This window comes from Psammomys obesus, unplaced genomic scaffold (genome assembly GCF_907164565.1).
Source record: "Psammomys obesus unplaced genomic scaffold, mPsaObe1.curated_primary_1811, whole genome shotgun sequence".
Taxonomy (NCBI): Eukaryota; Metazoa; Chordata; class Mammalia; order Rodentia; family Muridae; genus Psammomys; species Psammomys obesus.
This window is the reverse complement of record NW_026588752.1, coordinates 4,689,197-4,704,971: the sequence shown is the minus strand read 5'-3', so window position 1 is coordinate 4,704,971 and position 15,775 is coordinate 4,689,197. Positions and strand designations below refer to the sequence as shown.

Below are 15,775 nucleotides of genomic sequence, written 5' to 3'. Positions count from 1 at the left end.
GTTTCCTCGGAACCTGTAGTCACTGCTGCTACTGAACCATTCATTGGGCACTGCTCTACGCCCAGGTCTGAATTAATTCTGCTAGGTGTGGGCTTAGAGCAGGTTAGAAGGGTCCTTGCATGGAGCGAGGACCTTCAGGAAAGCACAGCCATCCCAACTGTCCACTGCTCTGGATGTGACCCCCAATAAACTCGGTTACCTGTAACACGCTGAACGGCTCGAGTTGTTCTTTGGGTTGTTGGTACCATCCAACAGTTTGGGCACATATGCAATGATTTCTCTCACAAACCTCTAGGGACATTTGTAAACTGGGCGGAAGAGAGGCACACACAGGAAGCAGTAAGGCGCATAAATCCACCAGGACCTGTGGCATCACTGTTCTTTTTTTAGGGGTCAGAAACTTCCTCTTATTTGTTCCTTCCCTCCCGTGGAGGTTCAAACAAGCTGGGAGCCACTCCCTCCACCCCCAGCACACACCCCATTGTTGAAGAACATTCCAAGAAAGCCCATGGGCTTCGAGGACCCCAAGCTCTCCATTGCAACTTCACACACAATTCACGAGTGCCATTATGTTCTCCAGGTTTGGAAGTCCAACGAATACCCGTTAGTCTAGGCCAAGCAGCCCAGGCCAGGTTCCCAGAACAGTTCAATCCTTAAGAAACACACAGCATCTAAAAAACAAAGTACAAATTTTATTTCGTTTCTTTACAAAGGCACAATGGCCTCTTGGTATTTTGTTCCCTACCCCCACTTTCTTAACAAAATATAATAGCTTCTCCTTGGACACAAAGACCTCAAAATTGTAAAAAAAAAAAAAAAAAAAAAAAAAGAAAAAGAAAGAAAAGAAAAAGAAAAAATTTAAAAATACAGAAACCAAAACCAAAATAAAACCAACAACAAACAAAACAAAAAGAGACAGACATTTTTAGGGTCAGTGATGGGAACCCTGGAGGGAAAGGTGGGAAGGTGGAGAGCGGCCAAATCCGGTGCTGAGGTGGGGAGGGGAGGGGAGAATGGCAGCAGCAAACCCCAACCGAGAAGCATCGTAGATCCCCGGGTCCCCAGAAAGCCCCAACCCAGCCTGACCCCCAACCCATGTAAGTGCTTAAAAGATAAAAAAAGAAAACCAAATAGAGGCGGGAAGGGGAGCTGGCTCTGAGGAGCGAGGAAATACCTTGGGGTTTTGTTTGATTTTCCCTGTTCTTAAAAACACGTTTAAATGGAAGAAAAACAAACAAACAAAAACAAAACAACAACAAAAGCTTTTTGGCGGAGAGAGGCCAGGCACCTCAGTGTCAGCTTCCCCAGCCCCAGGGCCGAGGCCCAGCCCTGGAGTCCCGATGCTCCCACACGTGCTCTAGAGACCACCACAACCCCGGGACCTGGGCTCCGGTGGCTTCGATCAAAGGTCGACTTACAGTATTGAAAAAGAGGTCATAAAAGTGACCCAAATGTTATCATAATTTTGTAAAAATTTCTCACTCATTCACCCATGTTTCCCCTGTTGTTGCCCCGGCCCCCTCTAGCCCCTAGAAGGGAGAGGAGGGCTGGGGTGGTCAGGGAAGCTCTCCGTCCCCTAAAGGCTCCTCCCGGCTCTGGTCCATGGCGTCGCTGTCCGAGGCCTCCGAGTCGGAGGCAGTATCGGAGGTGTGTGCCTCTGGGCAGCCGCGGACGGACTTCACGATAACCGCTCGCCTCTGTTCCTCCTCCAGCTCCTGTTTGTCCTGGGTGCCCTCAATGTGCTGGATGGCCTGGACAGAAAGGGACAGTCCACTGAGCAGACTCAGCTGGGGAGCCCGGGCCAGCTGGGCAAGAGTAAGTGCCCTCAGCCAGCTGTTAATCTGCTCAAAAAACACACACCCCAGAACAAAGCAGAGACAGGGGTGGGCATGGAAAGGGAAGACCCTTCCAGGAGACCAGAGCCCTAGATGTTACAAATGACAACAGGACTCATATCCTTATGGCTTCACTAACTTAGTAACCTTCTGTGCTATTCACTGTTTTATTCAGTTTGCTGGGTATATAGGCAATGAAAGTTTTAGGAGTCACTAGTTTTCTTTCTTGTTTCTGCTTTTTCATTTGCTTTACTGTTATCAACTAATTGATTCTTTTTTAATGTTGCTCACAGCACGGATAGGAGGCCTAATACGACATATTCATATAATAAAGATGAAAGGGGTTGGGGAGACATTTCAGTCTTGCCTTTCTAGCAGAAGGGCTTGGGTTCAGTAACCCAGCACCCCTCGGTGCTGTGAACCTGCAGCCTGAGATGAAGGCTGGGAGCTGAGTCAGGAAGATCCCTGGGGCTCCGCCAGCCTATCCCAACTGGCACGCAGCAGGGTGCAGTGACAGGACCCTACCTCCCACTTTCTTAACAAAATACAGTAGCTTTTTCTTCAACACAAAGATCAAAGATCATAAAATAAGTAAACAGAGAAACCAAAACCTAAGTAAAACCAAACTGAGAACAAAGCAGCTTCTCAGGGCCAGCAAGATGGGTAAAGGCACTTGAAGCCACACCTTACACACCTGGGTTTATGAGCCTTTGACCCTGAGTCTGCTGAGGTGCACAAAAACTGCTCCTCCCCGCTGTCCTCTGGCACACACACATATACACAATAAATGTCATTTTAAAAAAAGGAGTCTTTTAGGCCAGGCATGGTGATGCACACCTTTAATCCCAGAGTTTGGGAGGCAGAGGCAGGTGAGATCTGAGTTCAAAGCCAGCCTGGTCTACAGAGAGTCCTGAACAGCCAGGGGCTCTTTGTCCCAGACACAGGGAAGGGGACCTATCCAAGCATGCAAATCTTTTCTCCTCCTACATAAGCTCCATATTGCTTTTTCCCCCCCCATTTCGTATTCCCTAGTGCCCCATTAAAAGCATGTCCCCCAGGGTCAATCCCACAAGCCACCTCCCAAATACCTGCACGATGGTGTCCAGATTTTGCCGGGATGTAGAGACAGAATTGATGACTGAGGAGGGACCCATGGTGACAACATTGATGTGGTGGGAGGAAGGTGGGGCTGGCGCAGGCACAATCACTGTGGGGTGGTGGGTGGGGGCTGGAGGAGGCAGGAGCTGCAAGACAGAAGTCCTCAGTGTCTCCGAAGGTTCAAGCCCACCAACCTTCCATACTCACGGGGTCTCTGCTCCTAGTTTGGATTTTAAATGTCCCCCCAAAGTCCATGTGATAAAGGCGTGGCCTCCAGTATGGCAGTATTGGTAGCAACCTTAAGAAGTTGAACCAAGCTGGGCACGGTGGCACACGCTTGTAATCCCAGCACTCTTGGAGGCAGAGGCAGGCAGATCTCTGAGTTCCAGGACAGCCAGGGCTACACAGAAAAACCCTATCTCAAAAATGAAAACCAATAATAAGAGCCCAGTTTCTTTCTCTTTTTGTCTCTTTAGTTTTTAAGACATGAGGTGAGTGGCTTTGTTCCTGCCATGACACATAACCTCACCACACATCCAACCGATCACAGTCTGAAGTCTTCAAAAATTGAGCCAAAATAGCCCTTTTCTCTTTATAAATTGACTATTTCAGGTGCTTATTACACTGATATGAAGCTGACCAGTAAAGCAGGCCAGCAGGATTCACAACTCCAAGTGTCAAGTGTCAAGAAGCATTTCTGAACTTAATAAATGACTGTTCAAGAGTACATGCTGAGCTGGGTGCGGTGGCACACAAATTTAACCCCAGCACTCGGGAGGCAGAAGCAGGCAGATCTCTGTGAGTTCAAGAGTAGCCTGGCTTAAAGAGTGAGATCCTGACTCAAAACAAAACAAAACAAACAACAAGTATAGAGTCTGGGGCTGGGATATAGCTCGGTGGTAGAACGCTTGCCTGACACACACAAGGCCCCGGGCTCAATCAGCACCACTGAAAAAAAAACCAAAAAACAAAACAGAGGAGGAGGAGCGTAGTTCCTGGATTAAGACAGAGACGGTTCAAATTCCTGCTCTAGGGTAGGTTATCTGACCTTTCTATACTTCATTTTCCACAGCAATAAAACAGCATAAGAGCTCAAGCTTTAAAGGACTATCGTGCGGGCTCTATTCTACGTTCCGATGCTCTCCAGACACCTCGGACTCAGCACGCCTGCACTGCTGTCTGCACCTGTCCGAGACCCCACTATGGCTTCTGAAATCCCCACAGCAGCCAGTGGGGGGCCCTCCTGGAGTTTGCTGCTCACCTGGGTCCGAAGGTGCTGCTGCTCCCGCTCCAGCTTCTCCTGGTGCAGCAGCCGCACCTGCTCCTGCTGCTGCTGCAGCTGCACCTGCTGTGCAATCACCTTGAGTTTTTCCGGGTACATGTGGGCCTCCAGGGAGCGCACCTGCAGGTGGAACGGACAGCACTAAGAGGTGGGGCAAGACCTCACCTGCTCTACCAGCTGCCAAGGCCGTTTACTTGCTAAAACCTCAATCCTGGGCACAGGGCAATCCTAAACCTAACACACTGGCAGAGAGCGCCCCCTTTGGGGCAGACCAAAGGCTCACCCCACACCTCTAAACTTTGTCTCTACTGTTCCCACCACAAAGAAATCCCTTTTCCCTTATCTGATCAGCTGGTTCCTTTATACAAATCACATGGCACACCTTGGGGCACCGGGTCAAACCCTTCTGGTGCCAAGCTCCTATGTAGTTTTGTTTCACCGGCATTTTTGTGGGTGTGCGTGATGGGAGTTGCGCCCAGAACTTTCAGGCTAATCACCCCAGCCTCCATGTATGTTCACACCTTTAATAGAGAATTGTTGGCAGACCTTGGTGGCGCACACCTTTAGTCCCAGCACTCAGGAGGCAGGGGCAGGCGGATCTCTGAGTTTAAGACCAGCCTGGTCTACGTAGTGAGTTCCAGGACAGGCAGGGATAAGCAAAGATATCCTGTCTTGGAGTGTGGGGAATGAAGAGACAGAGAGACAGGGAGAGACTGTTGACCATCCTTCTCAATCCTATGCAAATATAGCCACTAGGCCTGGTATGGAGAGGTTCTCTTTGTATATGTATGTGTGTGTGAGTGTGTGTGTGTGTGTGTGTGTTTTGCCTGGATGAATCAATACCGTGTGCACGTCTAGCGCCTGAAGAAGTCAGGGGTGGAAGATGGCATCAGATTTCCTGACATGGGGCTGTGTGCCTCGATGTGGGTGTGGGAATTTAACTGAACTCGGGTCCTCTGCAAAAGCAACAAGAGTTCTTAACTGCTAAGCCATCTCTCCAGCCCCTAGAGAAGACATTCTCGTGAATACTCTCTGAAGAGGGGAAGCAAGCAGAAGACCACAGAATCCATCCTCTCCGCCTGGGCCAGCAGAGGGCGCCGTCTCACCTGCTCCTCCAGCATCATCCGCACAGAACGCTCCTTGTCCAGCTGCTGGCGCAGCTCAATCATCTCTCTCCTAAGGTCCTCAGCCTTCTCGTCTTCCCAGATGTCAGGTGAGCCAATGCCCTCGTCCTTGTCTTCTGCCCGCCGCCGCTTAGGGGATGAGCCACTCAGCTCCTGGGGACCCCAAGAGGTAGCTGAGTTAGCTGACACCCCCATAACACAACCAGAGGTCACAGGGCTCCATTGCAGGCCCTCCAAAGGTACCCAACACAGGTGGACTCATACTGGGGGATCCATTCTGCAAATCCACCTAGGGGCCAAACGCTGGGCGCGGAAGAATGGACTGACTTTCTAGAACAGTCACCTGCTTCCCCCCGAGCCCGTTCCACTGTACTCCACGGAAGAAACAGGCCCAGGCAGGAAGTAGGCAGGCTCTGTGGGCAAGGTGACTGATAGCCATGCATGCTAATGGTTTTGGGTAAGGCCCACACAGAAGACTGCTGGGACGATTCCCCATCCGGTACCTGGATGAAGCGCTTAAGCTGCGTATTCTGCTGCAGCAGTCTAGTCTTCTCCTGCTCAAGAGAGAAGATGTACTCTGCTGTCTGCTGGAGGATGGCTGCCTGAGGGCAGGAGGGAAAGAATGAGGCTTCCGGTCCTCTCCCTCTCCCCGTGAGAGCCTGACCCCGCCTCCGGAAGCCGTCCCTGCCCCTGCCCACCTTGCTGAGCTTCTCTCCATCTGTGTGGGGAATGAGGGTCTTGAGGGACTGGAAGCCCGCGTTGATGCTCTGCATGCGCCTGCGCTCGTTGCTGTTGGCAATCTCCCGCCGAATCCGCCTCTCCTGGTCACGCTGCGTCTCCGGGGTCAGCGGGATGTTGGCAAGGCTGCCAGGGAGAACAGGACTAGATTCAGGGCAGATGTCCTCTAAACTTAACCCCCAGAAGGGCCCTGTCCTCACAGTTCATTGCCAGAGGGCCCTGGATGTAACCTGCGTCCCTTCCCTGATAGACCCAGGACTGAAGCAGGGGCCTGAGGACGCGCGTCTGCTTGGAACCCACCCAGTCCCTGCCTCCCTTCCTACAGTCCTCTCCTCTTAAAGAGATTCTTAGTGTCTGGATATCAAAACACACACACAGGGGCTCAGAGCTGTGCAGGCCTCACCTCCCATTCTAACATCTGCCTAGCCAGGCTGGAAAGGCCCAGAAACCTGCATGACTAATCTCTATGGTTCTAACGAAAGAGAACCCAACAGCAACCAGAGACAGCTCCTGGGACGCTTCAAAGTTCCTCGCTGTGTATCTGGATCACCTCCTTAGTAGCTCTTACTTTGTCACTACAGTTCTGAGAAGATAACCCTCCTCCCTGCCCACTGCCACAGTTGTCTCCAGCCAGAAGCCTACAGCCACCACCGCAGCCAGCCACTATGAGCTAGGAGTGTACAAAGGACCAGACAGGCGGCATTCACCCCACATACGGGACACTTGGGTCAACCACCCCTCGGGACAGTCCTGCTTTATCCCGACCTATTCCACAGCAGATTCACTCTGTATAAAGAAGCTAGGCTCCCCCTGCCCCAGAATGCTGTGGGCAATGCTACTGCACGCTGCAGAGGGAGCAGCTAGCCAGCAGAGTGAGGGAGCAGGCAACCAGCAGTGATGGGCCCAATGCCACTGCTCCCAAGGGGGTGGGCCTGTGTGTGGCCCGGAGGAGGGATGCCCCCCTTCTCAGCCCTCCCCTGCAACTCCCCCTCCCGCCCCTGGCCTGATGGCTTCCAGATGCTGCGCTCTCAGCAGAGGCCTTCAACCCCACCCAAAGCCACAGCCCTGGCCTCTTCCTGAGGGGCCCTCCCAGGGTGACCTGTTCCAGGCTAGAGCCAAGGGGGCACATACCCCAAGGTGTGGGAAAATAAAAACGGCCTCTGACACCTTTCACCTCATTGATGTGGGAGTCTAAGGTCGAGGAGGTGCCAGGTCTCTCGCTGTGAGTTGGCCCCTGCCTCTATCCCCAGGGAAAATGGGCTCCACAGCAGCCCACGGGGGAAACACATCTGCCACAGCTGGAAACAGCTGAAGCCTGTCCAGCCCCACCCAGCCCACCCCATCTGTCCTGCCTCAGCTCCCTAAAGGACCCTAGTAGCATCCCTGCCCCTTCCAGGGCCTCAGCTTCCTCTCCCAGCAGAAAGGATAGACAGCTGGGAATGAGTTCCCTGTTGGCCACTGCAGGGAGCTTGGAGGCAAAGCGGCCCTTTCCCACTTCATGAATGAAGCCAGGTCCCTTCATTCAGGGCCTGAAAGCCCAGGACCCCAGAGCCCCTGTCCCAGGGTATCCCAGGATACATGTCTCTCATAGGATGTGGAAATGTGAGCAATGGGAAAGGCTTCAGGCCAGAGTGCCTTTCTTCTCCCCTCCCAAAAACGGGGAGCAATGGGGCATCTGGAAGGAGACGAGGATTCCAAGCAGGACAAAGCCACAGATGGTCCTTGGAGTCTGGCCCTGAGCACACCTCCTCCGGGGCCAGTCAGCTGGATGGTAGGCAGTAACTAGTTTACTGCTGCAGATCTTTGGGGGCAAAAAGAGACAGAAAGGCCATGATGGCACACACCTGTAATTTCAGCACTCAGGTGCTGGAGGAGTGGGAGTTTTGATGCTAGCCTGGGCTACAGAGGAAGACTCTTCTCTCAAAAACAAACAAGAAAAAGATGAGGTGTTTGGGCATGGTGGCAACATGCCAGTAACACCGGCACTTGGGAGACAAACACAGAAGCTTAAGTTAAAGACCATCCTCAACCACACAGCAAGTTCAAAGTCGGCCTGGAAGACATGAGACCCTGTTTAAAATAAGGGGGAGGGCTAAACAGTTAAGAGTTCTTGCTGCTCTTCTAGAGAACCTGAGTTCATGAGGTGGCTCAAAACTACCTGTAACTGAAACTCCAGGGAGTCAACAGCCTCCTCTTCTGGCTGGTGTGGGCACTCCTACATATAAACAACGTCAATAAATACACATACATACATACCACGCACACAGAGAAGTAACAGAAAGCAAGCTACCAGTGGGGGAGTCTCCCCCACAACTTGCTCTGTCTCTGGGCCTCCAACATGGATGCCCTAAAGGGCTAAAACTGACCTAAGACTGGATCTCAAGAAAGAGCCTTGTAAACCACCCTCAGGCTACTCTGAAAGCTAGCCTATCCAAAGGGCCTCAGAATACAGGAGCATATTCTTAAAAATAAATAGGGCCAAGTGTGTAGTTCAGTTGGTAGAGTTCTTGCCTAGCATGCTCAAATGTCCCGGAACTACATTAAAAGAAAAGAAAAAGAAAAAAACAAGCTGGGCATGATGGTGCACAGCTTTGATCCTGGAGCTCATCAGGAGGCAGAGGCAGGTGGATCTCTGTGAGTTTGAGGCCAGCCTGGTCTGCAAAGAGAGTACCAGGTCAGCCAAGGCTACACAGAGAAACCCTGACTCAAAAAAAAAAAAAAAAAAAAAAAAAAAGACAACATGTCAGCCATCTGTAATCCTAGCAGTAGGCGGAGGCAGAAGGATCCTGAGTTCAAGAACAATCTATGCTATCTGAGACCCCGTTGTTTCAAAGAACCAACTAGTAGGCCTAGAGAGATGGCTCCACAGCTAAGGGCACTTGATTCCAAGGTAAAAAGAAGGAAGGAACCAGCTACGGTAAGAGGTGGCATTGGGACCTGGGAGCAGGGCAGAACAGGCTTCATATCCCACAGACCGCTGTGTGACAGCTTCCCAGTAAAGGAGGGCTGCTCAGGCACCTGCAGTTACTGGGATAATCCTTTTTTTATTATTATTATTAATTACTTACCTATTTTGATTTTCTGAGATGTTTCTCTGTGTAGCCCTGGCTATCCTATACAGGGTGGCCTTGAACTCACAGAGATGCGCCTACCTCTGACTTCCTAGTGCTGGGATTAAAGGCGTGCACCACCACCACCCACTTGAGCTAATTCTTTCTGACTCCTATGTGTTGCTGGTCCTGTGTGTTTGTGACAGTTTCACTCTTATAGCCCAGGCTGGCTTCAAGGCATTCTTCCTGCTTCAGCCTTGCTGTGCAGAAAGCGAGTGCAGGGCAGAGATGCCTCCTACAATTAACTCACCAGTGGGTGTGCCCTCTATTAAGGCCCACACACAACCAGAGGCTACACAACTGAGTGGGTATGACTGTAAGAGAGCCACAGGTAGAGACTCACCCAAGGTGGGTTGGCAGGGCACAGTGCAGCTGCCAACCCTTGAAACTACAGCCCTGAGAGCTAACCTCCCTTTTCCCCCACTCCCTGGGACACACTCTACTGGGGAGCCCAAAGGAAACCTCAGAGCCCCAATCCTGAAGGGCTCCATCACAGCAACTCCCAGAGTGAAGAGACCTTGGGTCTCAGACAGTGAGCAGGTCCCTAGCCTGACTCTTCAAAATGCTGCATTCACCTCCGCACTCGGGAACCACCACCAGTTCACATGGCCATCCCTGGGCCTAGCTTTGAGGAATGGGACTGTCCTTGCGAGGCTCTTCTGCACAGGGACTTGGGTTGGCCCTCAATTACTCATCTACACAACACAGAAAGCTCCAGCCGACAGAGTTAACAGACTATATGCTGACCACCAGTTATACCTGGCCAAATGTGAGTGAGCTACCTAGATGCCCCCGTGGGTAGGGTATGACTAACCATGAATTATCACTAGTGGAATACAAATGATCCTGATTGCTGACCAGCCCAATTGTCACTTCCAAGTGACACTGCACAAGAAAAAGTAGATTTTCTTGCATATGCCCGTAAATTCCCTACAGCTCTTTCTTGGTTTTACAAAAGCAAACTCACAATAAGTAATCCCATGGTAAGCCCCACTGCCTCAAAACTTCAGACTCCACCAGTGAGAACTGAGAGAACACTAGCATGGGGTAGGCACTGGCCTGTGACGACAGGCAGATTGCTGCTGGTCACTGGTTGCTCAGGAATAAGAAACTGGGCTGACAGCCAAGAAACGACTAGGCCACCCAGCCTTGAGCTCTAAGAACAGGTCCACTGTCCCTCATAAAGAATGGCAGCACCTACCTAACTAAATGCTTGGGAGCAGGAGGCACGCTGGATGGTCACTTCTGGGTCCCTCACCAGTCCCAGATCCTCCTCCTGCCCAGCCTAAGGCCAAGGATCCCCATCAAGCTCCATCCATTTGCTGGCCACACCCTCAACTGGCCATAAACTCTCTTTTCACTTGGCCTGAAGCCACTTAGCCTAAACCACCCAGCATCCACAATGGGGGATGGGGGGGGGGGTCACACAGGATTTTCTCCAAAGCTGGAAAGAGAGATGACCCTCCCAGCAAGGGTGCCCAACACATGTTCAGCCCACTGCCTCAACAACCCTAGCAGCCCCTGACCATTCTGCCACCCTCCCCTTGACTCAGAACATACCACGGCTAAGCTCCTCTTGTCAGAGACATCCCATCGCAGGGAAGGCTGCACACACAGGGCATAGATACCAACACCTGCCTTGACACTTGCAAGCTGTGAAACCCTAGCCACTGAAATCTCTCCACTTCGGTTCTCCCCACTTTCATAAAGTGGTAATGCTGCCTTATATAAGATCATGGTGAAGTTCACATAGAAGTCAAAGGGAAGATGGGCAATATGACATGAGGATGAAAATGACCCATTTCCCCTCAAGTTTTCACCCAGGTATCCAATACAACCTCTCAGAGAGCTGACAAAACCCTTCAGTATCACCAGTCAGTGAAAGGACAGCGGTCAGGACCTACTCATTGCTGTATCCTTAACCCTAGCATCAAACTAGTGCTTGGGGCTGGAAAGATGGCTCAGCAGTTAAGAGCACTTTCTGCTCTTCCAGAGGTCCTAAGTTTAATCCCCAGCAGCCAAACGGTGGCTCACAAGCATCTATAATGAGATCTGGTGCCCTCTTCTGGCATGCAGGTGTACATACAGATAGAGTACACATGTACAAAATAAATTTAATATACTAAATAAATAAATTTAAAAACAAGAACAAAAAAAACAGGTGCTTTATAAATACATGGCTAGAAACCAGGCAGTGGTGGCAAACACCTTTAATTCCAACACTCTAAAGGCAGAAGCAGCCAGATCTCTGAGTTCAAGGCCAGCCTGGTCTACAGAGTGAGTTCCAGGACAGCCAGGGCTACATAGAGAAACCATTTTGAAAATAAATAAATAAACATGGCCAGAGACCAAACAAACATGCCCAAGTTTTTAATACTCTAATGATGCCTTTTATTTTTCTACTTCTTTTCTTAAGACAAGATCTCTCTCAGCCAGGAGTAGTGGCACATGCCTTTAAACTCAGCACTCAATGAGGCAGAGGCAGGCAGATCACTGAGTTCAAAGCTAGCCTGGTCTATAAATCAAGTCCAAGACAGCCAAGGCTACACAGAGAAACCCCATCTGGAAAAATAAAAAACTTAAAGTTTACAAGATACCCAGGGTGACAGCACATGCTTAAAGCTTGGTGGATGGAGTCAACAGGATCAGGAATTTAAGGTTATCTTAACCTACAAATCAAGCTGGAGGCCAGCCTGAGCTAAATGAGACTATATCATGGGGGAGGGGGGCAAGGAGATGGCTCAGCCATGTAACCATGAGGACCTGAATTTAGATCCCCCTGCATCCACACAAAGGTCATGCATCTGCAACCCCACAGGCAGAGACAAGTGGATCCCTGGAGCTCCTGAGCCAGTGTAGCCACACTCGTGAGCTCCAGGTTCACCTTAAGACCTCTTCTAAGAAACGAGGGGGAGATGCTGGCTGTGGTAATTTACACCAGTAGGAGATGCTGAAAAGGAGGCAGGAGACGCCAGGCTTGAGGCCGGTCTGGGACCCACATCTGGGCTGGAAAGACGACTGAGGACAGTTGAGAGAAGAGACTTCTATTCCAGGACCCAAGTTTCATTCCCAGCACCCACACAGCAGCTCACAACACAATACCAGGGGATCTAATGCTCTCTCCTGGCCTCTGACAACAGGGCACACATGTGGTGCACAGATATGCATGTAGGCAAAACATCCACACACAATTTTTTTTTTAATTTTAAAAATTAAAAAAATATATAAACAAATAAGGTGGGGAATGTTAGGTCTCACACTCAGGACAAATGAGATGCTTATCTTTAACGTATCAAAGAGGATGCTGGAGCCAGGTTTTCCCAGCATCTCTCTCGGTATATGTTAGAGCCACCTTGGCTGGCAGACCCCACCCCACTAGCCAGGGAATGGAATGGGCTTCTCTTCGCCCAGCCTCTGATCCCTATATAACCTCACCCATTCTGGCTACCGGTCTGCTTCTTGGTCTCTGGGTTCCCAGGTACTCTCTTTGCTCCCTCTCTTCTCTTCCTCTCTTGCTGTCCCCCAACTCTCTCCTTTCATGGCCATGTTTGGTCTGGGCATTTCTAGATGCCTCTGGATGCTCTCTCCCTCATACCCACAATAAACCTTCTCATCAGCTGTACCTGGGGAGCACTCCTCTGGTGCTGGATAGGGAGCTGGTGCTGAACTGAGGAAGTCATATGTACTCGCACATGCTTATACACACATACACTTACAAGGATGATGGAAACCACCAAACACCTGCTTTCTAGAGTCTGAATTCCACCTTCTAGGCACTTCCTATATCCAATTCTCACAAAACCATTAGACAGCAGGTCCAAAACTTCAAAGTGTGCCACTGTGCCCTATAGCTCCTTTTGGTTGGCTCAGGAGGCATAGGAGTCAGAGAGAACCCAGGGAGGGATGCAGCAAAGTCCAATAGCGTTAAGGCAAACCAGACTCCATTCACCATAAGGTCCTGCCCCAGCCCACAGTCCATCCTGGACAGACCTCCAGCTGTGGCCCCAGCTGAAAATGAACACACCTACAGGCTGGAACTCCACGCCCAGGGTACAACCAATAACTGTTTCCATGTTGGACAGGCAGAGGACCTGTGTATCTGTAGGCAGGCTATGGTACCTCAATCACTAAGCCTGAAACACCCAATGTTCTGGGGAGTCTACTACCTTCCACCAACACAGGGCTAGAAAAAGGGACAGTGTGAAGCCAGAGTGCCAGGAAGTCCAGGCACAGCAACCAGAAACCCCTACTGTCTCAGTCCCGTGTAGGACTGGGGCCAGAATGACCTCTCCAGAATACTGAGCAAATCATGCCTCACCCCACTCCCAGCCCCGCTCAGAAGAGACAACAAATGCAGGGTTCAAGTCCAGCGCCACATTTGCTCTGATCCCTTTCTTGGCTTCTGTATCCATCTTTACAAAGAAATCAGAAAACAAATGAACTCTAGGAACATGGTGATGATTCACTGAGAAAATCCTAGCAAGTGAGTCCCCTGAATATTTACGGAGCCCAAGAGTTTTGTTATTGCCATTTTGTACCTGCTAGGCCCTCAGGTGGGCCCTGTCTTAGTGCCAGCTGCAGGAGGGGAAGGGGAACCTTACAGGCGCTGCCAGCTGCTAGATCCATCAACAGGCAATCTATCCCCTAGGTACTGGCTCTCAACTTGAAAGTAAAGTGGAATCCCTGCCCGGATTTTATACCTGTGCAGCAACCTGCCCCACTGGCATTGCTGTCTACCAGCCTGTGCCACTCAGTGGACTCCTCCTCCTCCTTCAAGCCCAGCCCTGCCTGGCTGGGGTGTCGGAGCACGTGGCCCCAGCCCTGGGGAGCCATTACGCACCGAAAGCAGCAAGGCAGGCAGGAAAGAGATTGTAGGTTTCAAACTTAAGCACGCTGGAGAAACCTATCCTTGCGTGCACCACCACCATCCCCACCTCGACCCGGCCGGCTTGTAGGCTTCAGTGAACAGATGCCAAGGGCCGGCAACAGAAGTTTCAGGCATGATCATTTAACAAAAGTCCAGGGCGATTCGGCCACTGGCTGACCGCGATTTGTCTGGGGCAACCTATATAGGACCAAGCTAACTAAGTGATGTCCCAGGAGAGCTTGCAGACCTCCGACCACCCACCCGGACAGGAGACCCAACACTTTGAATTAATATTGGGGAACAGAAGTGGGACGGCAAAGTTTTCAGAGACCCGCATGCAACAAGGTGTAGACTTGCGCCTAGAAGCAGCCTCAGGTGCACCCTCCCCAAAAGGCCTCCCCACCTGGTCTGCCTAGCCCACCCAGTTGGCTACGGTCGAGCTTTGTGCAAGTAAAGCGTGGCCCCGGAGCGCCTACAAGTCCCACAATGCAGCACAGACCCGACATGGAGAACTACAGCTCCCGCGAGGCCGCGCGCGCAGAGGTCCGCCTACTCCAAGAGGGCTGCAGAGTCACGTCCAGGCCTCGCTAGTAAACAGCGCCCGGGCGCGGGCGGCGAGCAGGCGAGCTAGTGACTGCCAACGTGTAGGGGACCGCGACTTCCCTCCTCGAAGCACGGCCACTTAAATGACCACGTACGCCCCGCAGCCTCGAGCGAGCACGCCCCCAACCCTGCTGCAGCCCTGTTCTCTGCAAACGCTCACACCCCCCGGCCCCCCCCCCCCCCCCAGCCTAGAGCCGCGGCATGGCTGCATTGTAACTGTCCTCACGCATACCCCAGACCCCCAAAAAATCCCCTTAGAAGAAGGTTTCCAGAAAGCGCGAGGAAGCAAGGAAAGGAAGGAAGCCAAAGCGGGCGGGGGGAGGAGGAAGCGCGGGGTGAAAGCCACTAGCAGCAAGCATGGCCGGGACTGCTGCAGCACCACGTGGGTCTGTTTGCAATTTACAAACGTCGCGACTCGCCCGCCTGCAGCGGACAAAAGTGGCCAGGGCCTTTCGGGATCCCCACGTTCCAAGGGAAAAGGGTCCCCAGGCAGCGCGAGCAGGGCACACGAGACTGCAGCCGAGCGGGTGGCTAAGAAAGGCGAGAGAGCTCGGAGGAGCGGGCCATGCGTGCGCACACGCGCACCCGCCCGGGCGGGCTGGCCGGGGGCTGCAATGGGAAGAAGGGGTTGGGGGAGGAGCAGTACACACCTACAGAGCCCTCCTATCACTTCTTTCTCTGTTTTCCTGAAATGTTGCAAAGAGGGCACCTTCTGAGTGGGCACCATGAAATACTCCATAGCGTCAGGCCCCCCTCCACTGCACGAGCCAGGTCTCGCAGTCAGCCGGAGAATGCAAGATGGAAATCCGAATCAAAGGGCAGCGCCGGACGGAGGTGCAGAATCGGCCGGTCCCAGATGCTGGCGGCAGCAGCAGCGGCGAGGGGAGGGAGGCGGGCGGGAGGGGCGGGAGGGAGGTCTCTCCAGCCTGCCTCCCCGGGCGTGTGTATGTGTGTGTGTGTTTGCAGCTGATCAGATGTCTGTTTCAAGGCGGGAAACAGCTGGTGAAAACTCAGCACTCCCCCGGCCTCCTTCCGCGGAGTAAGGAATTGCATGTAAACAAAGGACTATTTGCAGCGCCCCCCCCAGGGCGACTGGATGCTGGGGCGAGTAGGGCGCA

General features: G+C 52.0%; 1 protein-coding gene across 3 annotated transcripts; it reads right to left on the bottom strand.

Annotated features, from left to right (window-relative positions):
• Nucleotides 1-813: 813 nt before the first annotated feature.
• Nucleotides 814-15,553, bottom strand: Tfap4 (transcription factor AP-4). Of its 3 annotated transcripts, none has more exons than XM_055604369.1 (7): nt 15,308-15,553; nt 6,038-6,203; nt 5,843-5,941; nt 5,322-5,492; nt 4,195-4,335; nt 2,924-3,079; nt 814-1,751 (listed from the first exon to the last, which is right to left on the bottom strand). In XM_055604369.1, the coding sequence occupies exons 1-7, from the start codon at nt 15,394-15,396 to the stop codon at nt 1,557-1,559; spliced, it is 1,017 nt and encodes a 338-aa protein (XP_055460344.1). In that variant the 5' UTR covers nt 15,397-15,553; the 3' UTR covers nt 814-1,556. The 3 variants fall into 3 exon arrangements, with proteins under 3 accessions (XP_055460344.1, XP_055460346.1, XP_055460345.1); XM_055604371.1 differs by having other exon boundaries at nt 815-1,751; nt 15,367-15,376; XM_055604370.1 differs by lacking the exon at nt 15,308-15,553 and adding an exon at nt 14,554-14,650 and having other exon boundaries at nt 815-1,751.
• Between the last annotated feature and the right edge of the window lie 222 nt (nt 15,554-15,775).

Excerpts from the sequence above, each read along its gene's own strand:
- Tfap4 (XM_055604369.1), bottom strand. The coding sequence starts at position 15,396 with ATGGAGTATTTCATGGTGCCCACTCAGAAGGTGCCCTCTTTGCAACAT. Across the intron at positions 5,942-6,037 it reads ATGGAGAGAAGCTCAGCAAG|GCAGCCATCCTCCAGCAGAC; the intron begins GTGGGCAGGGGC and ends TCCTGCCCTCAG. Across the intron at positions 1,752-2,923 it reads ATCTGGACACCATCGTGCAG|GCCATCCAGCACATTGAGGG; the intron begins GTATTTGGGAGG and ends CTTTCTGTCCAG.